At 46.8% G+C, this 25,757-nt stretch overlaps 1 protein-coding gene across 7 annotated transcripts in view; it reads left to right on the top strand.

The window, feature by feature from the left end:
* The window catches only part of Irag1 (inositol 1,4,5-triphosphate receptor associated 1), a 112,531-nt gene that overhangs the window by 39,315 nt on the left and 47,459 nt on the right, over positions 1 to 25,757 (top strand). For all 7 annotated transcript variants that reach the window (XM_006230047.5, XM_063262919.1, XM_063262927.1 and 4 more), the window contains 8 exons: positions 9,863 to 9,963; positions 11,547 to 11,617; positions 13,631 to 13,804; positions 14,828 to 14,905; positions 16,403 to 16,455; positions 16,620 to 16,667; positions 16,925 to 17,536; positions 19,435 to 19,513. In XM_006230047.5, the coding sequence (XP_006230109.1) occupies positions 9,863 to 9,963; positions 11,547 to 11,617; positions 13,631 to 13,804; positions 14,828 to 14,905; positions 16,403 to 16,455; positions 16,620 to 16,667; positions 16,925 to 17,536; positions 19,435 to 19,513 (1,216 nt within the window). The remainder of the gene's footprint in view (positions 1 to 9,862; positions 9,964 to 11,546; positions 11,618 to 13,630; positions 13,805 to 14,827; positions 14,906 to 16,402; positions 16,456 to 16,619; positions 16,668 to 16,924; positions 17,537 to 19,434; positions 19,514 to 25,757) is intronic.

The following is a 25,757-nucleotide window of genomic DNA, read 5'->3' as shown; positions in this document are numbered from 1 at the left end:
TACCTCTACTGCATCAGTGGGCACATCTTGCCAGGCATGTCAGTATTGTAGCATGTAGAGTCCCTTACTGGGTAAGATGGTTGGTGTCTTTTCTCCCACACTATCTTACATAGCACCACCTGGCACTATGTAAGTTCAGTCGCGGAAGAGGGTTTCCCAGGCATTCTGGGTTGATTATTTTATGTCTTGCATCCAAAGTAACAGATTTAACTTTTAGTGCACTGTAGCTTGTGGCAGAGGGTCTTACCAAACTCCCTCTACAACTGTCCCCTCAGGAGCACAAGCTCAGGTCAAAACCTTATTCAAGATATTTGCTGACTTCATTCTTCCTCAGCCAGATGATAACATAGCACAATGTGGCTCTCTGGCTCCCCAAAACACACTCTGCCAAATTAAGCCTAGCTTAGGCCACAGCTCTGAGGCACTCCAGCTATCCCAAAGCATCTGTTCTGTGCTTCAGCTTTTGATGCTCCCAACAGACTTTGCTGTCCAGTCACACAGCAGCTCTTGTGGCTGAAGATTGGCTATTCAGGGGCATTACCTCCCTTTCCTATCCCAAGTTTTTAAATAATTGAGTGAGGTTGAGATAGGCTCTGGACAAGCAGCCCTCTGAGTGTGGCCCTGTGATGGTCAACCTTAACCATCAGCTTGTTGGGATTTAGAACCCCCTAGGAAACATACTTCTGGGTGTGTCTGTGAGTTGTTTCCAGAAAGAGAGAGAGAGAGAGAGAGAGAGAGAGAGAGAGAGAGAGAGAGAGAGAGAGAGAGATTAACTGATACGAAAGATGCACTTGAATGTAGGCAGCACCATCCCACGGGGTGAGCTCCCACAATGAATCAAAGGAGATGAGCGGAGCACCAGCATCCATCGCTCTCTGCTCTCTGATAATAGAACACTCCTGCCACCATGCCTTCTCTGCCATGATGGACTGCACCCTCAAGCCATGACTCAAAGCCAACCCTTCCTTCTTTAAGCTACTTTTGTTTGGGAATTTTGAAACAGTAGTGACAAATGTAACTGTTACAAGCTCTAAGGAGGTAATCCCTCTGTGGAAACTTGGGGACCTCTGGTCTTAAAGCCACCAGGCTCCTTGTCTTGGGATCAGAATTGGAGATCCTGGTAAGGGCCTCCATAGTATCATCAGAAGTTCTCTCTCTCTCTCCTCTCTCTCTCTCTCTCTCTCTCTCTCTCTCTCTCTCTCTCTCTCTCTCTCTCAGTGTAGTCCTCAGGCAGTTGGAGCTCTTAGCTCATCACATGGTGAGACAAGATGAAAAGTAACACCCCCTAAGCAGTCAGAAGGTTCCGTAAAGATAGAGAATGCTCCTGGGTCCCAGGCATATAGGTGTAAGCAGCATAGCAGAGTACCAATGCTTAACATTCAGGCAATTCCAAATGACCCTCAATGATGTCAGGTTGACAATTAATACTCACTACTACAAGATTTAAATAACCAATTCTCTATCAGAATGAGATGGAGATAAAATTAGCGATGCATATATAAACCTTGTAATCTTGTAAGGACCCCCTGGAGGAGAGATGTCCTTCCACAATCACCCAGTGAAAACCCTCACCCCATTTTCCAGCTCTGTTGTATGTCCTCAGCACAGGTAGCTTCACAATACCAGGAGGCAGACATTGTTAGTTTATAGTGTGTACACCCAGGTGAGTCCACCTTTAGAACTGAAAGAAAGTACCTATACCCTCCACCTGAGATGGCGGCATCATCTTCCTTGAGATGCCCCACTGCTGTAATTTGTCATCCACAGCTATGATTAAGATACCTGAGACCAGTTTAGAGGTTATTCCTCTTCATGTCATGTTTTCAGAAGTGTTAGCCTGTGATCTATTGTTCCTGTTTTCCTTGGGCTCAGAGTGAGGGAGAACATCACGGCAGGGAGAATGTGGTAGAGCAAGGCTGCTCATCCCATGATGGGCAGGAAACAGGAAGCCTGACAGGAAAAAGGTGGTGACAAGGAAGATTCTTCTAGGACATTGGTGAGCTAACCCCACTTTATCCAGTTAGTCACCACGCTCCTAAAGTTTGCAATACCCACCAAAACAGTACCATCAATTGGAGACCTAGTCTTCAACCTGTGAGCCTGTGGGGACATTTTGTATTTGAACCACAGCATCCACTTATGTCATCACATCCCTTTAAGATGGTCCCACTTAAGATCTGAAATGAAGTATCTTCACAGATGTTTAAATGAGGCATTAGGATCTGGTGTAGGAGGTGATGGTAACAATTGTTGGTACCTGCCATTCATTGATACAAGCTAGATATTATCATCACCACCTTATTATGGATGAAGGCACTGGACCTAAGATATTACATATTTGCCAAGGGTCACACAGCCACATCACAATTAAGTGTGGATTCAAACTGAAGATTCCTTGCACATATGACCCTGTCTTCTTTGTCTCCATTCCTTCTTCCCTTCCTTCTCTCTCTCTCTCTCTCTCTCTCTCTCTCTCTCTCTCTCTCTCTCTCTCTCTTTCTCTCTCTCTCTCTTTCTTTCTCTCTCTCTCTTTCTTTCTTTCTTTCTTTCTCCCTTTCTTTCTTTCTTTCTTTCTTTCTTTCTTTCTTTCTTTCAGTAAAGACACTGTACTGAGCACCAGTGGCCTCAGGTGTGGGGAGTGGGTACTGATGTTTCACCTTTTAGGGTTGGATGGAGAGGAGGCTTGGGAAAGAAGAGTCAAGAGAACTGTCACAGCATACAAACTACGAGACATCTATAGGAGTACATCAACTAAAGTAGAATGCATTTCAGAAATGGCGATTACAGTCAGGATGGTGGCTCATCCACAATTCCCATTGTGAGCAAGAGAGTGGCTTGTTCTGTTTCTGTCTCTCCTCAAACAGTATGTGAGCAACCTGGGGTAGGGCTCACATCTTTTGCACATGTATCTCTACTCTTAGCACAGACCTAGAGGATGGTAGGATCTTAGGAAAGAAAGATTAGAAGAAAGGAAGGGAAGAGAGAGTGAAATAAAGAAAAAAGGAAGGAAGGAAGGAAGAAAGGAAGGAAGGAAGGAAGGAAGAAAGAAAGAAAGAAAGAAAGAAAGAAAGAAAGAAAGAAAGAAAGAAAGAAAGAAAAAGAAGGAAAGGAAGAAGGAACGGAGATGGATTCTGGTTGGATGATTGAATGTATAGGTAGATAATGCATGGATGGATTGATGATTGGGCGGATGCCTGGATGGATGATCGTGTGACAGTTTGGGTAGTTGGATGTTTAGATTGAGGAGAGGAAGACATGGAAGAGGGAATAGCATCCAGAAGGGATGACAGAAGATGATGCCGGATGCAAGGTTGACTGGCTGATGGCTGACTGGCTGACTGGCTGACTGGCTGACTGAGCAGCATTTTACAAAGCATGGTCAACACCCATTGTGTACTGATCTACAATGTGTGATAGCCTGAGAGTAAGACCAGAGCTAAAGAGAGCAGGAAAATCTGATGACTATGGATCTGTGCCTCCTGGGAACTGAGTGGACACTGACAGAGACTGACAGAGGCAGAATGAGCACATACATTATGCAGCAAGCCTTCAGGGTTGTGGGGCAAAAATATCCCTCACGGTTTACATGGAGGAGTTGCATGCCCAACAGAAACCCTTACCCTCTCTCCCATGGCCTCAGGACCTGACACTGGAATGATCATTTACTTGCGAGTCCCCTGAGAATCTTTTTATTTTGTCTTCAGAGTACAAATTCCCCTCCCAAGGGAGTCCCTTGCCTGCCTTCCAGGCTACAACAGATAGACTGCAGTTACGGTCAAACAATGTGCGTATTCCTCCCATCCGTCCCCCGTCATCATTCTTACTGCTTTATCTGTGTTTGTTTTTAAAGCCAGTCTAGGGGAGTATTAGCTTCATTTGAAGGTTATAAACACCAAAATCAGAGAAATGAAATATCTCCCTGGGGGGTCATCCAGCTGAGATTTCACTGTAGGTCCATTTAGCTTCTCTCATAGTCACACAGATGCAGTAGGGTCCCTGTCTCACTGTCACACAAGGAGGCCATTACAGCAACCATATTCCCCAGACTTGCCTGGGCTAGACCTGGAGCTGTTTCTAAAGAGATCTAGCCTGGCCCTAGTCATGTGATATTGAGGATTTGAAGCTCATATTCCCATCTCGGACATCGTTCTATATTTATCCCTGGGCTCAGGAGCACAGGGAACTCTCCTGCACCCTTGGGAATTTATGAGTAAAATAAACATGTAAATGTTTCTATAAGATTTATTAGAGGGGAATGATATGTGACCTGCTGCTTGTGCTCAGAGTGAGCTTGCTGGAGGTGGCACAGCCCCTCGGAGCTTGACTGATCCCCAGAGAAGAGAGAAGAACCCCTGGGGAGTCTGGGTCCACAGACCAGGAAGAAGGAAAAGAGCCCCAAAGCAGTGCTGCCCTACCCTGCTTCCCTCCCGCTGTGTGTTCTGCTCATCTGGATTCAGGGGTTCTTGGAAGAAGAGACATCCCATGAGGACATGTGCAGCATAGCAGGGCTAAGAGAAGATTATCCGAAGGACATCGGAAATCAGGGCAGGCGTCAACAAAGGCAAAGTGACAAATGGAGAAACATTGTGGCACTGTGGGAAGGTGTGTCTTCCAGTGTCTGGTGCGGTCTTAGGGCAAAGTGACATTCAATGGACTGATTTTCCATCTTCTTATTTTCCTTTTATGATTGTTGGAAGATAGTGGAAATTATTACCTGTTAGATAGTTTTACTGCTGTGAACAGACACTATGACCAAGGCAACTCTTATAAGGACAACATTTAATTGGGGCTGGCTTACAGGCTCAGAGGTTCAATCCATTATCATCAAGGCAGGAACATGGCAACATCCAGGCAGGCATGGTGCAGGAGGATGTGAGAGTTCTACATCTGGATCTGAAGGCTGCTAGGAGAAGTCTGGCTTCCAGGCAGTTAGCACAAGGGTCTTAAAGCCCACACCCACAGTACTATGCCTACTCCAACAGGGCCACACCTTCTAATAGTGTCACTCCCAGGGCCAACCACATTCAAATCATCACATTACCCCTAATGTGTTGCTGAGTAACCTGTGGAATTGATGGGCTGGATGAGAGAACATGAGGGTTTGGAACAATGCCAAAGTGCAAGAGGTCTGGGGAGTTTGCCTTTTCATTTATGTCTGTAACCCACATGGGACATCTCTTGTTTGAGAAGAAGTTGGTGAGAGAGGTGTGGAGCCAGGTGAAAATGACTGACAGAGCTTTTGTGACCATATGTCTTGGACAGTGGTGGTTGTTGTTGTTGTTGTTGGTGGTGGTGGTGGTGGTTGTTGTTGTTGTTGTTGTTGGTTGTTGTTGTTGTTGTTGTTGGTTGTTGTTGTTGTTGTTGTTGGTTGTTGTTGTTGGTTGTTGTTGTTGTTGGTTGTTGTTGGTGGTGGTGGCGGTGGTGGTGGTTGTTGTCGTTGTTGTTGGTGGTTGTTGTTGTTGTTGGTGGTGGTTGTTGTCGTTGTTGTTGGTTGTTGTTGTTGGTGGTGGTGGTGGTGGTTGTTGTTGTTGGTTGTTGTTGTTGTTGTTGGTGGTGGTGGTTGTTGCCGTTGTTGTTGTTGATGGTGGTTGTTGTTGTTGTTGTTGGTTGTTGTTGTCATTGTTGTTGTTGTTGGTGGTTGTTGTTGTTGTTGGTGGTGGTGGTGGTGGTTGTTGTTGTTGGTTGTTGTTGTTGGTGGTGGTGGTGGTTGTTGTCGTTGTTGGTTGTTGTTGGTTGTTGTCGTCGTTGTTGGTTGTTGTTGGTTGTTGTCGTCGTTGTTGTTGTTGTTGGTGGTGGTGGTGGTGGTGGTTGTTGCCGTTGTTGTTGTTGTTGTTGGTGGTGGTGGTGGTGGTTGTTGCCGTTGTTGTTGTTGGTGGTGGTTGTTGTTGTTGTTGTTGGTGGTGGAGGTGGTTGTTGTTGTTGTTGTTGGTTGTTGTTGTTGTTGGTTGTTGTTGTTGGTGGTGGTTGTTGGTGGTGGTGGTTGTTGTTGTTGTTGTTGGTGGTGGTGGTTGTTGTTGTTGTTGTTGTTGGTGGTGGTGGTGGTGGTGGTGGTTGTTGTTGTTGTTGGTGTTGATGTGCTTGTTGGCTCTGTTACCAGAAGGGCCAATCTGATGCCTTAATGAACTCCTGATTTAGCTCTAAATTGACAACCAGGCCCAAGATCAAGAGCATCAGTTTCCTAGATATCAAATTCCAAAGCTGATAAACTCAGCTGTGAAGGAAATACTGAGCACTGCTCTGTGCCAAGGGTGGATCCGTGGCGGTTCCCACTGGGGCTGAGATTCGGTGAATGAAAGTAGTTAGGGTTATGCAATAATGGGACACACTCCCAAGACCTCTCCTCTATGCACTTGAAATGTAAATATAACTAGGAATCTTGTCTTTTATTTGGAAACTATTTCTATATCAGTTTGTTTAATTTTAAAGAATTTATTTGCACGTGCACACACACACACGTGTGTGTGTGTATTTGTGCATAGTGCCTTTAGAGGACAGAGTAGTGCATCAGATTCCTTGGAGCTGAAGTCACAGGCAGTTGTGAACTGTTAGACAGGAGTTCTGGGAACTGAACTCAGGGCCTCAGGCTCTTATGCTGAGCCTGTTTATACTCGGCCTGTTTAATTTTCATAGAAACTCCGTGATCTAGATGAGGTGATCAAGACACCAAGACACAAGGCTACTTGCTCAAGACCACATAGCTGCTAAGAAGAAATTATGGCCTAATGTGGTGATTCTTGAGTGTGAAGCTCTTATAGTCCCCAAGCCAGGAGTTTGCCTATATGCTTTACAATATACCCTGTATTTTGTATTCAATAACTTATATTGCCAGAGTCAAGCTTTCTGGAGCCTTGCCTTCCATTAGAAGCTCCAAGTGGGAGAAGGGTCGGTATTTGTATTGCACTAAGCTTAGCAAAATTCTCCTGAGTGTTCCTTGGTAATGTATCCTACACTTCTTTCAGTCTAGAGTAAAGAAAAGAAAAGAAAAAACAAACGAAGGAAAACAGTCCACATTTCTCAGGAATGGTCCCTTAATACAGTTTGGCAGAAAGTTAGAAGTTCCCAGTCTGCTCAATCATTCTGTAAGCCAATTAGTGAAAGAACACTTATATTTTATGGCTTATATATTTTGAATACTGTGACAGGAGAGAGAGAGAGAGAGAGAGAGAGAGAGAGAGAGAGAGAGAGAGGGAGAGAGAGATCTTTTTAGAATGTCACCCGTATAGCAGAGGGATTTCCTCCTGATGACCTCAATCCTCCTGGGTTGTGAGTGGCTTGATAATGTGTGTGTGACCGGGATTCCATGTATGTGTGGCATATATCAATTCTGGCTTGATTTTTGCCTATCAGGACAGTCACTCCTGCTCTGTGCCCTCTCCAAGTAAGGGTGCCTGTGGTCCCAGCAAGTCCCAAAAGGCAGAGAAAATGCCAACCAGAAAGCAGTTCCCTCTGTTGTCTCAAAGGCCACTAACTAGTAGGAAATGGTCTTTCACCCCTTCCCCTGCAACCCATCCGCTAGCAGAAAGCATCTCAGATCTGCTTCCGTTATCTTTGTCTCCTCAGCCAAGGCATAGACCCACAGTGGGCATTCCAGAAATCTTTGCTGGATACATGGACAGCGTAGCAAGTAGGGGTGTGCATGTTTTCACAAACGTCATGGGCACCAGGAGAATCTTGCCACTCCCAGCATAGCAGTCCCCTCTCCTCAGAAAAGGCCTTTCCTCACAACACTTGTTTGTAAATTGGTGTAAGTCAGATATAAAACGGACTTTAAGACAGTCTGCAGAGGATGAGTGAGAGGAGCTGCGGGAAGTGTGGGGGTAGATGAATGGAGGGGAGAGGAATAAATGGTTAGGTTGGTGATAGATTGGGGAGCAGTGTATGGATGAATGGATGGATAGCAGAGAAGGAAGTGAAGAGAGATGGACTGATAGATTTATAGATGAATAGGGAAATAGAGGGATAGATGAATGGGCAGAATGGGAGAGATTAATGGATAAATGGATGGGTTAATTGGTGAGTGGATAAGGATACAGAAAGGGATGGACAAACGGATGAATGGATAAGAGATGTATGAATGGGTAAATCAATGTTAGCCAGGGAAAGAGATGAGTTTACCAATGATAAAGAAGATATTTAGAGAATGGGATGGGTGAATGCGTGGGAGAGACAAGGATATGGGTAAATAGGTGGACAGGGGAAGAGACATGAATGAACTCATGCATTTGTGTAGGTCAATAGAGATGATGGATGAATGGACGGATGAGAAGAGACACGAATAAGTGCATGCACTGGTGGAGAGAGGGATGAATGGCTGCATGGAGAGATAAAGAGATGGCTAAGGAGGATATGGGCAGGGAGGTAAACAAGTGGATGTTGCGAGTGTGTGACGTGCGAAGTAAAGGGCAGAAAAGGGGACACGAGGTGGAGAAAGAAGCTAATTCATTTACCCGCCCCCTTCTTTAAAATTTAATTTTATGTGTATGGGTGTTTTGTCCACATCCAGTCTCAAGACTCATTCTCTTTTTATGTCCTTGGAGTGGTAAAATGAATGAAGCTTTGGAACCTCCCTTTAAGCCAGCACTTCTCAGAGCCAGCCCTAGGGGGATCACAGCTCCACAGGGTGCGAGGACAAACAATTTAGCTTGGTGCCAACCATAGGCCGCTAGAGGGAGTGTTTATTTTATCTCTTCTGGGCACTTACAGACGTCAGATTGCTCGGCGTTTTTATGCTTTTAGATTTCTCTAGCTGACGTTTTCTTGTTGGTTGCTTTGGAAAGTAGAGTGTCAATGAATTAAAATAAAATCTCTTTTTGAGCACCAGCGTATGCTGGGAACTTATGAAAGTTCTACCACAGGGATGGCTCATGGGTAGAAAAATGAAATCTTAGCCAGGGTAGTTTTTTGTTTGCCAGAGGATTCATATGAGAAGAGCTCTAAGTAAGGCTGACACAAAAAGGCAATTCCCAGGACTCAGATACTCAGTTGAGACAAAACCCTGTGCACACTATATGGGTGTTGATTAACCTTCCTATGGCAAGAGTCACTTGTGAACAAGAATAAGAGAGTCAGAGAGATTCCAAAACTAAATGCTTTGTGCTCCAGAAAGTCAGGCCAGGCTGAGCCACCAGAGAGGCCGTAGCGGAAGTATTTGGGTCCATAGGCCTGAATGACTGAAGCAGGCCAGGCTAGAATCTTTTGGACCACAGTTCCTATGCAGAAATACGAACCCAAGATTTCTTATCACTCAGTTTAGACTGAGTCACAACCAAGCACTTGGTTCTTGTTGGTTGCTTTGGAAAGTAGTCAGAGTGTCAATGAATTAAAATAAAATCTCTTGTTTAGCACCAGTGTATGCTGGGAATTTGTGAAAGCTCCACCATGAGCTCTAAGACGTGCTGGTTTAAAGGGCTGCACCACAACCAGGAAACAAGGGGCTGGGGAGATGGCTCGGCAGTTAAGCGTATGGGTTTGATTCCCAGCACCCACGGCAGCACACACACCCACAAGGAAGGAAGAGGGTGGGGGAGGGTTGGGGGGAGGGGGGGAGAGAGAGAGAGAGAGAGAGAGAGAGAGAGAGAGAGAGAGAGAGAGAGAGGGCGCTGAGGTAGTCAATATGTTCATTAATTCATCTGTAGCCATGTCACAATCTACACTCCCATCAAATATCATACCTTGAATATATGTGATTTCCATTTCTAAATTATGTCTTAATGAAGCTGAAACAGACAAACCAACATACAGAGTTGGTGACCTGTGACAGTGGCCTTGGGAGTCACGCTGTTCGAAGTGCCGCAGTTCCAGGCCCTGGATGTTCCCCCCAGCCCAGGCCTAACTCCATTTGTGTTTTGCTCAAAACCACCAGGACTCTCCCTCTGCAGGACCGTTTTGCAGCCCTCCCACAATCATCCTGACGGGGGATGCCAGTTCACCTGGAGGAGAGACTGACACAAATCTGGTCAAGAGGTACGAAGCCCAGGCAGACGAGCAATGCTTTGTGGGGAGAAAATACCTGCATCTCTAGAAATACTTTCTTCTTTTTCTTGGAATCACTGTATTGATGAAGAGGGCTGGGCATATAGCTCAGTTTACCAACTGAGTACTTCTTGCAAAGGTAGGGTTAAGCCTTGGGTTTGATTCCCAGTGTCACATAAACTGGGCATGGTGGGGTACACCTGTAACCCAAACACTCATGTGGAAGCAGGAGGATCAGAAGTGCAGGGTCTTCCTTGGTTTCATGAAGAGTTCAAATCCACCCTGGGATAGAAGAGACCTAATCTCAAAAGTGAAAACTCTCATTATCAAGCAGTTTTTCAAAATGGGAAAGAGAACCTAGGATTTTTCCTCATTATCTTCTTTCCCAAAATGATGTTTTTGCTCTTGGATTTGGCCCTGTACCCACTGCTAGATTTTAAGACATCTGGTTAGATTTTAAGCACAAGACATCATAGCATGGAAATGTCTCATAATGTCAGTCCAGGCATTGCCACAGAAGCCTGGAAGGGGAGGATCTTTAACTGCAGAACCCTATCATGGCCAAAGCAGGTCCTCCATGGACAGTCATCCTTTGGGAGGGACACTGATCACTGTCACAGGGATGCCACTGTCTCGGTTTCCCTTACCCTGAATTGATCTAGCTGGAATAAGGCTGTCTGCATATCACTTTTAATAAATTTGAAAGATAATCCTTGGGGCTAGGGATACAGGTCAGTGGGAAGGTGCTTGCTTCGTAAGTGCAAGGCCTGGGTTTGACAGGCAACACCACAGTAAGAGGGTAATTATCACAGGACAGAGTGAGCTTCTTACCTGTTAATTAAGGGTAGAGGCAAAGGAGCAGAGTGAATACCAGGGAGGATATAAGAAATGAACATACATGCGTAGTCAATGTGGGAGGAGGTGGAAAAAAGCCAATTAAGTCAGACAAAAGACAGCTTCATGGGCTGGAGAGATGACGCACCCTGTTCTTGCAGAGGACCTGAGATTGGTTCTCGCTACCCAAATCAGGTGGCTCACAACCACCTGTACCTCCAGTCCCAGGAGAATCGGACGCCTCTAGCCTCCACATGCATCTGCACATGCACACAGGCACACACATTTATGATTAGAAACAAGTCTTCAAAAAGAGCTTCACGTTTTGCAGGGCAGTGAAACTGTGTTTTTATTTTCTCCTTCAAAAATAAATGATCCCTGTCTCTACCAGACCCCATGTATGCTTGGTAAGGCTCCCACAAGGTAGCTTTGGCATAAAGGCTGTATTTGTAGAGGGAGTAAACACTGTAGTACAGTTTCAGCCCTCGAGAGTGGGCTTGGGTAGCTTGAGTGGGCAGCCGAGCGGCATGGAGACTTTGCTGAGTCATTGTTCTTCCCAGGGGCTCTGATGTGGAAGACTAAGGTACTGGGAATTCATCCACCTAACGTGCTCCCAAGGTGACAGAGGACCCTTGTGTGTGCCATGGATGATGCCTTGGGGGTAACCCTGAGAGACTGTCATCCCATTTGTCCACCTCCGAGTAGATTTCCTAACGGGATGACCATGTTCTGTCTTTCAGGGCTCCCAGCCCCCACCGCAGGCTTTCCCACCGACACCTGAAGGTCTCCACTGCCTCGCTGACTTCTGTGGGTAAGGGCTGTGTCAATGCGAGCACGTGCTTGAGCAGCAAGCATGAATTGTCTGAGCTTAGTTGGACCCATCCCCTTTCCCTCTCCCCAAGTCCAAGGAGATCAGCCCCTCCATGTTTGGGTCCAGAAGAAATGATGTCTAGTTTCAGTGTCAGAAAGAAAAAGAAGAGGAAGTCAGAGCAGACGGAAGTGACTTTAAGTGATCAGCACTGGGCTCAAAGATCAGAATTCTAGGGCTGTATGGGTAGGTGCGCAGCAAAGCGGGAGTGTGCCCATGTGAAAGGCGGGCAGCCAGGATCCCCTGCTGGTTCCTACTCACGGTTTTGCACACCTTTGTGGGACCATTGAAGGATAGGGGGTCACATAGACTTGGGCTTTGTAGTCAGTGTTGATTACACTTTATAAGGAGGTTGGGAAGTGAGTAGATAGAATTGATAAAGGGGCCTTCATGAGAGAACCAAGGACGCCAAGGTAAGAAGGGGCCAACTTCTCCCCAGAGAAGAGGAAAGATATTCAGGCATTCCAGGGGAAGTGGCATCTGAATTTCATCTTAAAGAGACGGACACACAGGATGGAGGAATGGCACTCTAGGTGGAGGAAGAGACTTGACGAGAAGCAGAATCACCTAGAGTACGGTAGCAATTGGATGCTGTGCCATGTGTATGTGTCATGATCACTGAAAACTATGGAGCCCCAATTCATATTAGCTTACTCCAAAATAATAGATTTCTCCCCGGCCCCTGCCTTCTTGTAGTCTGCCTCCACCATTGTCTGCTCCTCCTTCAGGGCCAATGGTCTCAGGCACTGCTGGATCCAGGTACTTAATTTGGGTTATTAGTTATTCCACCGTTCCGTCTCTCATCTCGTTTCATATATGAGCTCTCTTTTTGGGAAGACCTTCTATTCATGGAAACAAACGGTCTGCTGCACCTCCAGGCCTCCGTCTTATCTGTGACGCCCTTCTTCCCTCTCATTCCCCAAAACTGCTTCTCACTAGCCTTATGTGGTCATCCTTATTTGATTCCTAGATGGCATTGCCCAACTGGCCAAAGCTGGTTTGGGACCCACTACCACTCAGCCTTGCTTCTTGAAGCAGAGTTGTGAGTGGGGATGGCTAGCTCCCCCTGAGTCATTTGATGGTCATCCAGAGGGTTTCCCCAGTGAAAATGAAGAGCCACTGCTGGACGAGGCATGAATAGAGGTAGGGGAGGCTGACTGGGAGCTTGCCCCAGAAGGACTGGAGCTGGGCAAGGTCTTGGAAGGAGGATGTAGAGCCAGCAAAATTGGTGACCAGTTTTTGTGTAACTCTGGGAACTCTGATTAGGGATGAGGCAGGAGAATGGCAAGGTCAGACATAGCTGCTAGAAAGAACACTCTGTAGGCAGTAGACTATGGGTCGGAGAGATTGGCTTGAAGGCAGGGGCCTTTTCAGGGGCCTGTGTTCAAGTGAGAGTCAATGAGGAGGGATAGAAATGGAGCCAGGGACACTTACAAGTAAATGCTATGCCTGGGCCAGGTCTTGGACATGGAAACTGAGGAAGAAGGAGACGTCTGGAGTGAGCATTATTTCCTGAGCATCTGGCAAGGCCATAGTGTCATCTACTTCGATCAACCAGGGTACTCCTGGAGATGGGGCAGTTTGGGCAGTATGGGTAGGAGAAAGGAAGGGAAAGGTGACTTTGGGATTGCAGCTGGGCATGGGCACCTTTGATCCCTAGATTCACATCGACTGACTCAAAAAGAAACAGATCAGAAGGAAGAAAACCCAGGAAGAAGAGAGTATAAAGAGAGGCTCCTCGAAAGCCTCCCCCTAAAGCAGAGTTAGGGCAGTTCCGGGAACTGAGAGGTGCTTCATGACCCTTTCTGGCAGAGGCTACAAGCCAGAGAGCCTACTGAGGAAGCCACAGTCTATCCTTATATCCCCTATCCTGACATTGGTACTTGGCTGAGTTCCAAGATGGCGGAACTTCTAAGATGAGGTGGCTCTCACTGGGAGCTCATTCTCTCTCTGCAGACCCCTTGGGGCACGTCATTGACCTGGTAAATGACCAGCTGCCGGACATCAGCATCTCAGAAGAGGACAAGAAGAAAAACCTGGCACTTCTAGAAGAAGCCAAGTTGGTTAGCGAGCGGTTCCTGACCCGCCGCGGGAGGAGATCAAGGAGCAGCCTCGGAGACGCCCCATCAGGTAGGGGAGGACCAGCAGTGGGAAGGTAGCTACCCTGACCCCTCTCTGAGGCTGGACTTGGGGGAGGGAGGGGAGGACCAGGCTCCAGCTACAGAACAACCTTGTTTCCAAGAGGGCAGGCTTCAAGTGGCCTGTCCCCTTGGCTTCCAGATTCTAAAAGGCCCAAGCCTTGCAAACGTGATTCCTTCAAGAAGCCTTTGTTCTCACCTTCCAGAGTTCTAAAACAGCTACCTAACTCTACCCCTGAGAACTCTCCCCGGTTTTGTTTACCAGCCCTGTGGGGACTTGCCCATGTGTGGACAAATGCCATTCCACATGATGCCCATTTATTAATCTGATCTCAGCATCTCTCCTTCATGAACTTCTGGGTCCTTAGCTCTAATGCAGAGAAACTCTGTGTGATACTGATACACTCTGACCCTCTCATAACCTTGCATGGCACAGTCTGTCTAACATCTTCATCCTCCCGATGAAGACACTGTCTGTGGTGGGCATCTCCCCAGAAAAGGTCTGAGGAGGCCATCCTGGGCTCCCTCAGCCTGGTATCCAAGGACCCGGGTACTCTGGAAGAGAGAAGGATCCTTTGCCACCCTGTGCTGTGATCCCTCTTCTTCCTTAGTGCAAAGCTGAGGCTGTTATAGAGAAGTCCAAGTGGCCTCGGAAGTCAAGGAGAGTGTTGGAAATCAGACTGGTCCTATGGCATCTAGAAAGCACAGCCTCACATGCTCTTCCTGTCGAGCAATGCAGGTTCTCAGATTCTGGAAAGTTCTCTGAGGTCAGGCCCAGCAGGCTAAGCAATGTGACCCCATGTGTTGGAAATTACCTCAGGACCCCTTTGCTGGGCCAGTTGTATCAAAAGTTGGGTTGTAATAAGAGTCTTATATGATGGTTCTGAATCAGCCCCTGACCTTGACAAAGCAGTCTGAGTTCCCAGGGGTGAAATCTCCCTAAGAGAATAATCTGTTTGATGCCAGAAGTCCTAGCTCTTCACAAATGCTGGCCAATTGGCGTTTGTTTCCACAGCTGTTTCTCCAAACCTCAGCTCTGGAGCTTCTCCTGCATCCTCTAGGAGTTGCTCGTTCACCATCTCCACACCACCAGGTGAGGCTGACCAGGAGCCTGTCCCCTGACGGGGAGGGGGCAGATGGACTGGTTGAGTGAGGATAGGGCCTAGGTCACAGGAAGCAGACTCTAGGTCTCTTTGCTCAGAGAGAAGTTGTCACAGCTTATTTGAGTCCTCTTGTTTGGGCCACTATGAGTTTTGTTTATTCTGCAGTGCTGGGATTTGAACCTAGGTCCTACACATGCTAGGTAAGCACTCAACCACTGAGCTACATCTCCAGGCCCACTGTGCATGTTGGCCTCTTCCTTTCTGGACTGTGTCCAGAGCCACACCCTCAGGCAATGGAGTTCTGTGGCAGGCAGTCTGCCTTTGTCCGTTCTGGGAGGTAAGCCCAGGATCCCACATTCACAGATGCTTCCTGACTATCAGACCTCAGGGTCCCCGTAACTCAATTTCCTTATTTGGTTTCTATGGTGGTGTTTCAATGCTGGCATGTGAGCAACAACAGTGTTTTTGGTTGCCAGATATTGTGTGTGTGTGTGTGTGTGTTATGCGTGTGTCTGTGTCTGTGTCTCTCTGTGTGTGCATATGTGTGTGTGTCTTTGTGTGTGTCTGTGTCCATGTGTCTCTGTGTGTGTCTGTGTCTGTGTGTGTCTGTGTGTCTGTGTGTATGTGTGTTTGTGTGTGTACATGTGCATATGTTGTATGTGTATGTGTATGTGTGTATGTGTGCGTGTATGTGTGTGTGTCTCTGTGTATGTGTGCGTGTATGTGTGTGTGTCTCTGTGTGTATGTGTGTTTGTGTGTGTACATGTGCGTGTGTTGTATGTGTATGTGTGTGTGTGTATGTGTGCGTGTATGTGTGTGTGTCTGTGTGTCTGTGTGTATGTGTGTTTGTGTGTGTACATGTGCATATGTTGTATGTGTATGTGTATGTGTGTATGTGTGCGTGTATGTGTGTGTGTCTCTGTGTATGTGTGCGTGTATGTGTGTGTCTCTGTGTGTATGTGTGTTTGTGTGTGTACATGTGCGTATGTTGTATGTGTATGTGTATGTGTGTGTGTATGTGTGTGTGTCTGTGTGTGTGTCTGTGTGCATATGTGTGTGCATATGTGTGTTTATGTGTGTATGTGTGTGTATGTGTGTGTGTGTCTCTGTGTGTCTGTGTGTGTGTCTGTGTGTGTATGTGTGTTTGTGTGTTTGTGTGTGTATATGTGCGTATGTTGTATGTGTATGTGTATGTGTGTGTGTATGTGTGCGTGTATGTGTGTGTGTCTGTGTGTCTGTGTGTGTGCATATGTGTGTTTATGTGTGTATGTGTGTGTATGTGTGTGTGTGTCTCTGTGTGTATGTGTGTGTGCATGTGTGTATGTTGTGTGTGTATGTCTCTGTGTGTCTGTGTGTGTGTGTATGTGTGTGTCTGTGTGTCTGTGTGTGTGTGCATATGTGTGTTTATGTGTGTGTGTGTGTGTTGTTAAAGTGACAAGCAGGGGACTAGGTGATGGGCACCACTCACCTGCCCTGGCCCATTGCAGGTTTTGACACATGCAGTGGCCCACAGTCCCCTCTGCCGGGATCACCAGCACAGGTAACAACAATGCCATTTCTATGCCATTGGATCTCTTGTCTCTAACATGTCTAGACCCTCTGTAACCCCTGATTCAGGGAGGCGGAGGGGCATTTACACCCTGCAAAGCTTCAAGAGGGAGCAGGCCTCTTCCCACTGCTACTGACCTGTGTTTTCTCCTTCAGCAAAAGGGACATGAGGATGATGTCTTCTCGTCTCACCTCGGAGAGCCTGTGAGTTTGTGCTTTGCTCACTTTGCCGTGATTTGAATGTGGAGAATGTGGTCTCAGAAGCCTAGCAGGACCTGGATGTGAGTAGAGGGTGGGTTCTGGTGTAAGCAGAAGAATCCTGTCTTATGAGATGGAACTCTGAAGGGGAAAGAGGTAAGGCAGGTTCAGACCTCATTTGCATACACGTGAATGGGCTGTTGTCAAGGTCCGAGTCTCCTCAGCCTACCTCCAGTGTCCCAACTCTATCTCTTCTCTTTCAGAATGCCTCCAAAGGGCTAGCTGACCGGAAGCAGAATGACCAGAGGAAAGTGTCTCAAGGCAGACTGGCTCCTCGCTCTCCCACAGTGGAGAAATCCAAAGAACTTTCAGTAGAACAAAAGGAAAACTTCGATCCCCTTCAGCATCTGGAGGCCACACCCATGGCTCAGACCTCTGGAGCAAGCGTCAGTGGGAAAATGGCGCTGAACAGTCCCCAGCCTGGCCCTGCGGAGATGGAGCTGGGGAGGCAGCTTCTGAAGACAGCCAGGGAAGACAACCCTCTGCCCAGAACCACAGTCCAGGGCTCAGGAGGAACGGCCTCCCCACATTCTCAGGGACAGGGCTCTGCTGGAGAGCTTATGGGGCCCAAGGCTGGCTCCAAGGCTGAGCCGAGGCCTCCTGTGTCCCGGCCCCCTCTGATTCGGGGGGTCTCCTGGGACAGCAGCCCTGAAGAACCTGGTCCCCTGCTGCAAAAGGTGCTCGCTAAGCTGCCTCTGGCAGAGGAAGAAAAGCGGTTTCCAGGCAAAGCCAAGCCAGCCAAGCCACCGGGGCTCAAAGACTTCCAGATACAAGTACAGCCGGTGCGCATGCAGAAGCTGACCAAGCTTCGGGAGGTGGGTTCCGGCCCTGTCGCACAGTGTGCGCATGCCAGGGGCCCCCTGAACTCCAGGCGTTTGCACTCAAGCTGGGCCCTGGGACAAGACAGCTCTGACATCATGAAGTCCCAAACTTGTTGACCCTGAGAAGCCACTCCCATCAGTGTCACACCAGCTTCAGGTGCCTTTTGCTCCTGTCAATGTATAGAAGTCCCCTGGAATACAGTGGTCACAGTTCAGGGGAAGTTAGCCACATGAACTCCTTATCCTGAGCTGTCTTCCTCCTCCAGCTAGACCTGGCAAGAGGAACCTCTGACAGAGTATCTGATCTTGCCTAAAACTGGGAAAAACCAGGATAAGTGGGCTTTCCTTTTGTAATGTCAACCATCCTGCCTTTTTGGTACCTGTTAACTAAGGGCCTTAGACCCCAGTCCCACTATGACAGTGGCCATAAGGGGATGCTCCTCCACGGTGAATTTCTTCCCTTGTCCATGGTGTCCCCAGTGTCCATTGGTCATCAAACTAGGAATAGTGGTCAGTCAGGGTGCTGCCCTTCTATGCAATGAGTGATTGGGAATATCCAGATGTGTAGGGGTAAAGAGGAGATCAGACTGCAAAATAGAGGACTTAACTGGATCAAAGGTCCTTCTCTCCCAGGCGGCCAACCTCAATTCAGGTCAAGGAGACTGGGAGACTAAGGAGTGGGGACTGGGATAGGACAAAGTCCCCTGGCCCTTCCATTGAGGCAATAAGGGTGAGGAAGGAGGTGTAACCTGTAACACTCCAGCTCCAATGTGAGTATCTAATGAGAGGACATGCTAGCGAGGACACCTTGTAACAGGCCGCTGTGCTGTTCAGAGAGCTTCAGTGAGGAAGCGACTCAGTCAGGAGAGTGCTCTACTAACATGCACAGAGCCCTGGGTTCCCAGAGTCACATAAAACCATGTGCGGTGGTAGCTCATGCCTGTTATTCCACTACCAGAGAGGTAGAGGCAGGAGGATCAGAAATTCAATGTCGTGTTTAGCTATATAGGAAGTCTGAAGCCAGTCAGAGATAGATAGATAGACAGACAGACAGATAGACAGATAGACAGATGAACAATTCACATAGAACTCCCACACTCCTATACAAGACCCAAGGTAGCTTAGAACAATGCCAGGCACAGCCACCTAAAGTGGTCCACGTCTCACATCTGTGAAGACAAAGGGAGCTTCATTCACCTTCATGGACATCAGAGGCAGGGAGAGTAGGCCACTCCCTCAGAACTCTCCACATCCCTGCAGGTCACTCTCACCCAGCAAGGGAAGTCACAGAGGACCTGGAAGCTCAGGTTACCAGCTGGTCTGGCACTGAGACCTGCTCTGTACCCTGTGCAGTGTGCTGGCAGCTGAGGGGTGTGGACCTCTGGCTTGCTAAGAATATTGCAAGGGCATGGCCTGGGCTCTCTCTGGATCCTGGGCACTTTTCTGTTAGCCTCTTTCTTTCCCTTTACTAAGAGGCCAGTCATTCAAGTGGCTTTTGTCACTTGAGAGGCTGAGAACCCCTGGATGGCTCCAGGGGCCAGGAAAGGACTCGGGTATCCCCGGAGGGTCTTGGTCTGACATGGATTGGCTTGGAGCAAGGGTAGCCTACTGGGTCTATCCACATCCTAAATCTATCTCTGCTTTCTCAGTCCCCTGAGCGACGACTCTCAGGCTTCATTCGTCTGGAGGTGTCACAAAGATCATTGAGGAAGGATGGTCACTTACACAGAAGGGCAGGGCAGGAAGCTGCTTCCAGCAGTGAGACCATCAAGAGTCACTTCCAGAGCAGCTGCATGCATATCTAGGGGACTTTAATGTCCCCAAAGCCCTTAGTACCTAAGGATTGCACCTGTGCTGTTGCCTGAACCATGTCCCTTCTTCCTCTCACCAAGGAACACATCCTGATGAGAAACCAGAACCTGGTGGGGTTCAAGCTCCCTGAACTGAGTGAAGCTGCAGAGCAAGACAAAGGTAGGCTGTGGGGGACCTGTTTGCTCTCCCTGCTGCATTCTGTGTCAACACTTGATTTCCCACGAGTCTTTGTGCATGAGTGAAGGAAACAGATTGTATAGCCCACTGAGGCAGAGCATTTGCAAGTCTGTCTCCTTCCTACCACCCCGCCCTATCCCTGTTAGTGACGGTGGATCGAGAAGGCGCCCCGGGCCTGAACTTTTGACATCGCTTTTCCCTTACACCCAGGAAGCTACCCGAATAGATCAGTTCCTCTTTTCAAGACACCAGAGCTCTCTCTTTTTAATTTGCTGTCACCACAAAGTACATAACCCAGCCCTGCCCTACTGGGTGACTGCACATCCCTTCCTCCAAGACTTCTGCTCTCCACCACGCCACACACTCTACCACACTTCTCTGAAAATAAGGACAGAGACTGGACCCTCCCTGTTCCTGCCTTCGTCTGTTCTTCCTCTGAGTTCACTGATGCACCAGGATGAGCCACAGCTGTTCCTCCTGGCTCTGCTACTGAGTGAAGAAGCTCTGTGGCCTCACTGGCTTGATCCCCGCACCCCACCCTGTTACCCAGGGCTGTCATCATTGCCTTGAACATTATCAAGAAGAGTACACGTACACGAATGAAACTATGTTTACAGTGTGCCTAGAACAGCACCTGGTACACAGTGAGTGATGCCAACTGTCAAGATGCTCAGAGTCTCTACAGGGCCCCAAGAGCCAGTATCTCTATCTGGAGTATGTCTACGTGCATACATATGTGTCTGTACATAAACCGTAAGCTACAGGCTTACATTTATGGTGCTGCCTGGCACTAATAAGTCCTGAATAAGAACTCAACCAAACAATGAGTGAGGCTGTGAAAGAGTGCACAGGGGAGAAACTGACATAGTTGCATAAAAGCAACCAGAGTGCTTCGTGATGGCCAGAGAAGAATGAGTGTGTTTGTAGGGATGCTTCTAGAAGGGCAGGCTCTCTGTTCCTCCCTCTTCCTTAGGCCTCTTCCCTGTGGACACCCAGCCCCTGTCTCTATGAGTTCTGTGGAATCATTGCACCTGTGTCTTAAAGGAGCAGGTCTGTCTACCTGCTCTAAAATCCCCCCTCCCATTCCTTACTTATTTTGTATTTATGTCTATATCTATCTCTTGTCTTTTGTTGGCATTTATTAATTTGTTAAGTGGTGATATATACAATGTTCTATATATCATATATATGTTAGATACAATGTAATCATACACACACACACACACACACACACACACACACACACACCACACATTGTATATATGGCATTAACTTTGCCACTTAAATCATGTCCAGCATGTGGGGCAGTGGCCTTTAGTCCAGTCTTGCTATACTGTGCAGCCATCACCACCGCCCATCCACAGAACCTTTTTTTCCTTCCTCAGTTGCAACCACACCCATGAGACACAGCTGTCTGCGTCCCTCGCCAGTCCCTTGCACTTCCTGTTTCTGTGGATTATGCCTGCTCTAGGCCCCTCATGTAAACGAAGCCATACAGTATTTTACCCATTCCTTCTAATGTCATCTCAATAAACTCTCTAGCATCTTGCAGACTCTAAGTCATTTGCAACTCAGAATTTGTCTTCACCTAGGAAGCTAAGAAGCAGGGAATTTTGCTCTCACCTTAGTGTTAGGGAAACTGAGGCCCAAAGAACTCCTGACTCCATCCCAGGAGCAGTTCTGAAACATGTTTTAGCTTTATCTTATTTGAGATAAACTATTCCAGAGGAGGTCAGCTTATGGGGAGCAGGGCAGTGAGTGCAAAACCAGTTTCCCAAAACTTCTGCCTTTCTCCTGTGGTCACCAGTGTGCCTCAGGCTTCACAGAGCACCTCTGGAAAGGCACACTCCCCTCTCACACTGTCTGTCTATGGCTGGTGTCAGTCATCTTATGAATCACCGTGCGAGATTATGCTGGATTTCACCAGGGAGTGGAAAATTCTGAGCTGAAATACAATAGCTACCACCTTCTCAGTTAGCCAGGCTCCAGAGGTCCTTTTTTAAAGCACTGAATTATTTTTAAAAAGTTAACCATCTCTAGCTGAGTATGGTGGCACATGCCTTTAATACCAGCACTCTGGGGGCAGAGGCAGGAGGCTCTCTGTGAGTTGGAGGCCAGGCTTTAACTACAAACTGAGTTACATACTGATAGTCAGGCTATGATTTGAGACCCTGCCTCCAAGGGCCAAAGCAAGCAAACAAACAAACAAGTCACCTTAGAGCCGGGGAGGTGGCTCAGGGGTAAGAATGCTTGCTCTACAAGCATGATGATCTGAGTTTGAATCCCCGCAGCCACATAAAAAGCCAGTCACATGCATAGCCACAATGCATGCCTGTAGCACCAGAGCTGTGAGGAGGATTAGTCAGCTGTGTAGTCAGCTGCCAGCATATCTCCAGATACCTCAAGGCAAAGAATGACAGAGCACCCGATACCTGCCTCTGCTCTCTGTACACACACACACACACACACACACACACACACACACACACACAGAGGCACAAATCACATGCAATGCATTTATAAATATACACAAAGCCTTAACAATATCTAGAGGTAGCTTTCTAAATACATACTTCCTCACTTTTAATTTTTTTATTAAAACACTAGAAAACCCTCTTAGGATTTTATGTACATGAGGCTGGAGAGACGGCTCAGCAGTTAAGCACACTTGCTGTTCTTGCAGAGGACATGGTTTTCTTCCCAGCCCCCAGCTCATAACTGTCTGCAATTCTGGATCCAGGAAGCCAACTCCCTCTTCTAGCCTTCTCCAGCACCCGACCCCATATGGTGCACATGCATGCAAACCACTCATACACATGAAAAAAGCAAACCTTTAAAAACTCTCTTATCCATAGCCCCGTCACAGTCTTATTCTTTCCAGCACTTATAACTTTCCTAAGCTGATTCGATTGTTTCACTGAAGTTGTCATAACTAATTACATGTATTTAGAGTTCATATTTATGGCTGAGTGTATGACTTTCTTCTATTGTAAAATGTTTCAGATGTTTATAGTTTTCTGTCTGTTGTAAACAGTTTTATCTTTGTGCTTGTGAGTTTTTTCTCTCTTCTTTCTTTTAAGGAATTTCCTTTGATGCGTTCTCAGACACGGGAGCCTCTGAGTGAGAGTGTAGAAATACTTACCAAATATTGTAGACATTTGCATATGTTTTTCTTCCTAGCACGATAATTTCTGGATGTTGCTCTGGTCTTTCTTAGCCAGAATATAGTAGAGTAAGAAAGAGGTGAATAATAATCACGACAGTTATAGCCAGGTGTGGTGGCTGACCTTGGTTGTCAACTGACTGGATCTGGGATCAACTAAAATGCAGGCCAGTAAGCAGCACTGTCCCACGGCTCTGCTCCAGTTCCTGCCATTAGGCTCTGGCTTTGAGCCTCTGCCCTGGCTTCACTCCTTGATGGACTGTAAGCTGCAAGCCAAACAAACCCTTTCCTCCCTCTCATTGCTTTTGGTCAGAGTGCTTCATCACAGCATCAGAGAAGCAAATCAGAACACCAGCCATGAGGGCACACGTCTGTAATCCTAGCAGGCAGGAGGCTGAATCAGGAGGACTCCAAGTGGAGGCCAGCCTGGGCTCCACAATGAGACTGCATTGCAAAACAAGCTAACAAAAAAGATGACAGTTTCAATACACTATTATCACTGGTGCAAAATGATGCTTTGCTTTTATTTTAGTTAATATTCTAGCATGCTCAAACTTAGATTTTTCTTTTCGGTAGTAACGTCTTAACTTTTTATCAATCCATTTGGGGCCTATATTATGTTTTTGGCTGTTGTTAGTATTACATGTGAAGTGTGCATAACAAATATGAATGCTTTGCCTGAATGTTTTCTCTCAATATTTAAAGTTATTATATCTTATTTTATGTGTATGGGTGTTTTGCCTGCATGTATATCAGTGCACCACGTACAGGCAGGGCCCACAAATACCGGAAGGGGGCATGGATCTCCTGAAACACTGGAGAAACAGACAATTGGAGGCAGCACATGGGTGCTGAGAATAGAACCCAGATCTTCTCCAAGAGCAACTGCTGAGTGTCTCTCCAGCCCCCAATTAAAAAAGAAAACTTTTGCTTATGCATGTACACAAGATTGTGTCTATATGTGTGTTCAGGCGTACATGTATACATGGTGTGCGTGTGCGTGTATGTGTATGTGTGTGTATGTGTATATGTGTGTGTATGTGTATGTGTGTGTATGTGTATATGTGTGTGTATGTGTATATGTGTGTGTATGTATATGTGTGTGTATATGTATATGTGTGTGTATATGTATATGTATGTGTATATATGTGTGTGTGTGTTTTCACGCATGGCCATGTATGATGTGTATGACGGATACACGTGCTGTGCTCCACATATTAATAGTTTGATTTATGTGTTTATTTTACTAGTACCTCTTCATCTTGCTAATAAGAACTTCATCTTTTTTGCTGTTGTATTTTAGTTTTAGATGTGGAGTCTCACTATGTAGCCTGGAACTCACAATTTAGAGCAAGCTGGTCGTGAATGCACAGGGACCTAGCTTTCTGTCTCCCAAGTGCTGGGATTAATGGGGCACCACCACACCTGGCTCTCTGAGCACCATTTTAAAACATAGGTATATTAAGACTTATGAGCTCGTTTCTACAATAACATTTTGATAGTGTTTCTACTTTGTGGTGACAGTCATGTTATATTTATATACATTTATGGAAAGCAGGGTTCTGTTTGCTGTTGTTATTGATTCTGTTTGTTTTATTTTCTTTGTTTTATGGTATTTTGTGGGCTTTAGGGGTTTGGCTTTTTCATTGTTTTGTTTTTGTTTGTTTGCTTTCTAGCTTTTTGAGACAAAGCCTCATTCTGTAGCCTGGACTGGCCTAGAACTAGCAATCTGTATGCCTCAGCCTTCTGAATCGTGGGATTACAGATGTCCCACCATACCCAGAGTGGCTGTGTTTCAATCTGGCCAAGACGGCTCGTTTGCCTCATGGCTTTAACGAGAATATACTCTCTTGCATAGTGGGATTAGCCCTCTCTCAGTGCTTTTCTTCTGCCATGCAGTTGTGCATATTTTGGATAGATCCAAGTCAAGATTGCAGAATGAGCAATGAGCGTGAGGCCGGAGGCCAGGACACAGGAATCTACTCACCAGGCGAGAACAGGTCTCAGGTCTCCTGACATCTGTATGCCTCCTTCACATTTGAGGGTTACACCATCTTGTACACCTTCCATGCTGGATGCAGAAGGATTGTCCATGCTTTATCTGAAGTTTAGGCATTTCTGTTTTCTCTTCTAGAACGTCTAATGTCCTTTGCATTTGGCTCTTGCCCCACTCTGTGAGACCTTATTTATTGGTAGTAGGACTCTTAGTTCCCTGGATTTCCTGACCGTTCACTAGTAGTGGAGATGAGTGTGGCCCCTTGTCACATGCTTCCTGCGTTCTAGATATTGCTCGTAAACGGTAGAGTGCTGACTCTGGAGACTGGAACAAGGACTGCAACCAGAGTGACTACTGCATGCCAGATGCTGTGCTGAATATTTGACCCTGGTAGACTCAGTGGTCACAAGAACCTAAGAAGCAAGCAGTCCTGCTGTAGTCACATGACACGCAAAGGCACTGAGGCCTGTGAAGGCTGTGGTGGTGTGTCTCTTAGCTGCAGCGGGGAGATAGGAGCCTAGATGTGTATAACCTTTGAGGCCTCTGACCCCTTTGCAGAACATCGTTCTTTCTGAATTTACAACTCAACCTCCTGTTACTTTATTTTATCTGGTTCAGCACCATCCCAGTTGTCCTTCCCATGGGACGCCATGTGCATCTCCACACCTATGTGTGTCTTATTACTTTGGTAACATTATCTAGCCCAAAAATAGTGATGAGGAGAACATTTGCCTGGCTTCTCTTTTTGAGTGAATTTTAGTGTGCTCTTTTTTCTTCCAAGAGTCATGCATCTTATTAAATAAATGCACTCTTTAAAATTATATTTCTATGATTTGATATAAAATATAAGTTATAATTATAAAACATGCTATTGTCTAGTTAGGCCTCTCTGTTGCTGTGATAAAAGACTGACCAAACCGACTTCAGGGCAGAAACAGTTTATTTAGTAACGAGTCCTGATCACAGACCATCATGGAGGAAGATCTGGACAGGAATCAGGTAGGAGCGGAGGCAGGAACCGTGGAGGAGAGCGGCTTGCTTTCTAATACCAGCCAGGACCACAGTGG

Source organism: Rattus norvegicus, chromosome 1, assembly GCF_036323735.1.
Source record: "Rattus norvegicus strain BN/NHsdMcwi chromosome 1, GRCr8, whole genome shotgun sequence".
In the NCBI taxonomy this organism is placed as follows: Eukaryota; Metazoa; Chordata; class Mammalia; order Rodentia; family Muridae; genus Rattus; species Rattus norvegicus.
The sequence above is the reverse complement of the archived record's forward strand: the minus strand, read 5'-3'. Positions and strand labels throughout refer to the sequence as shown.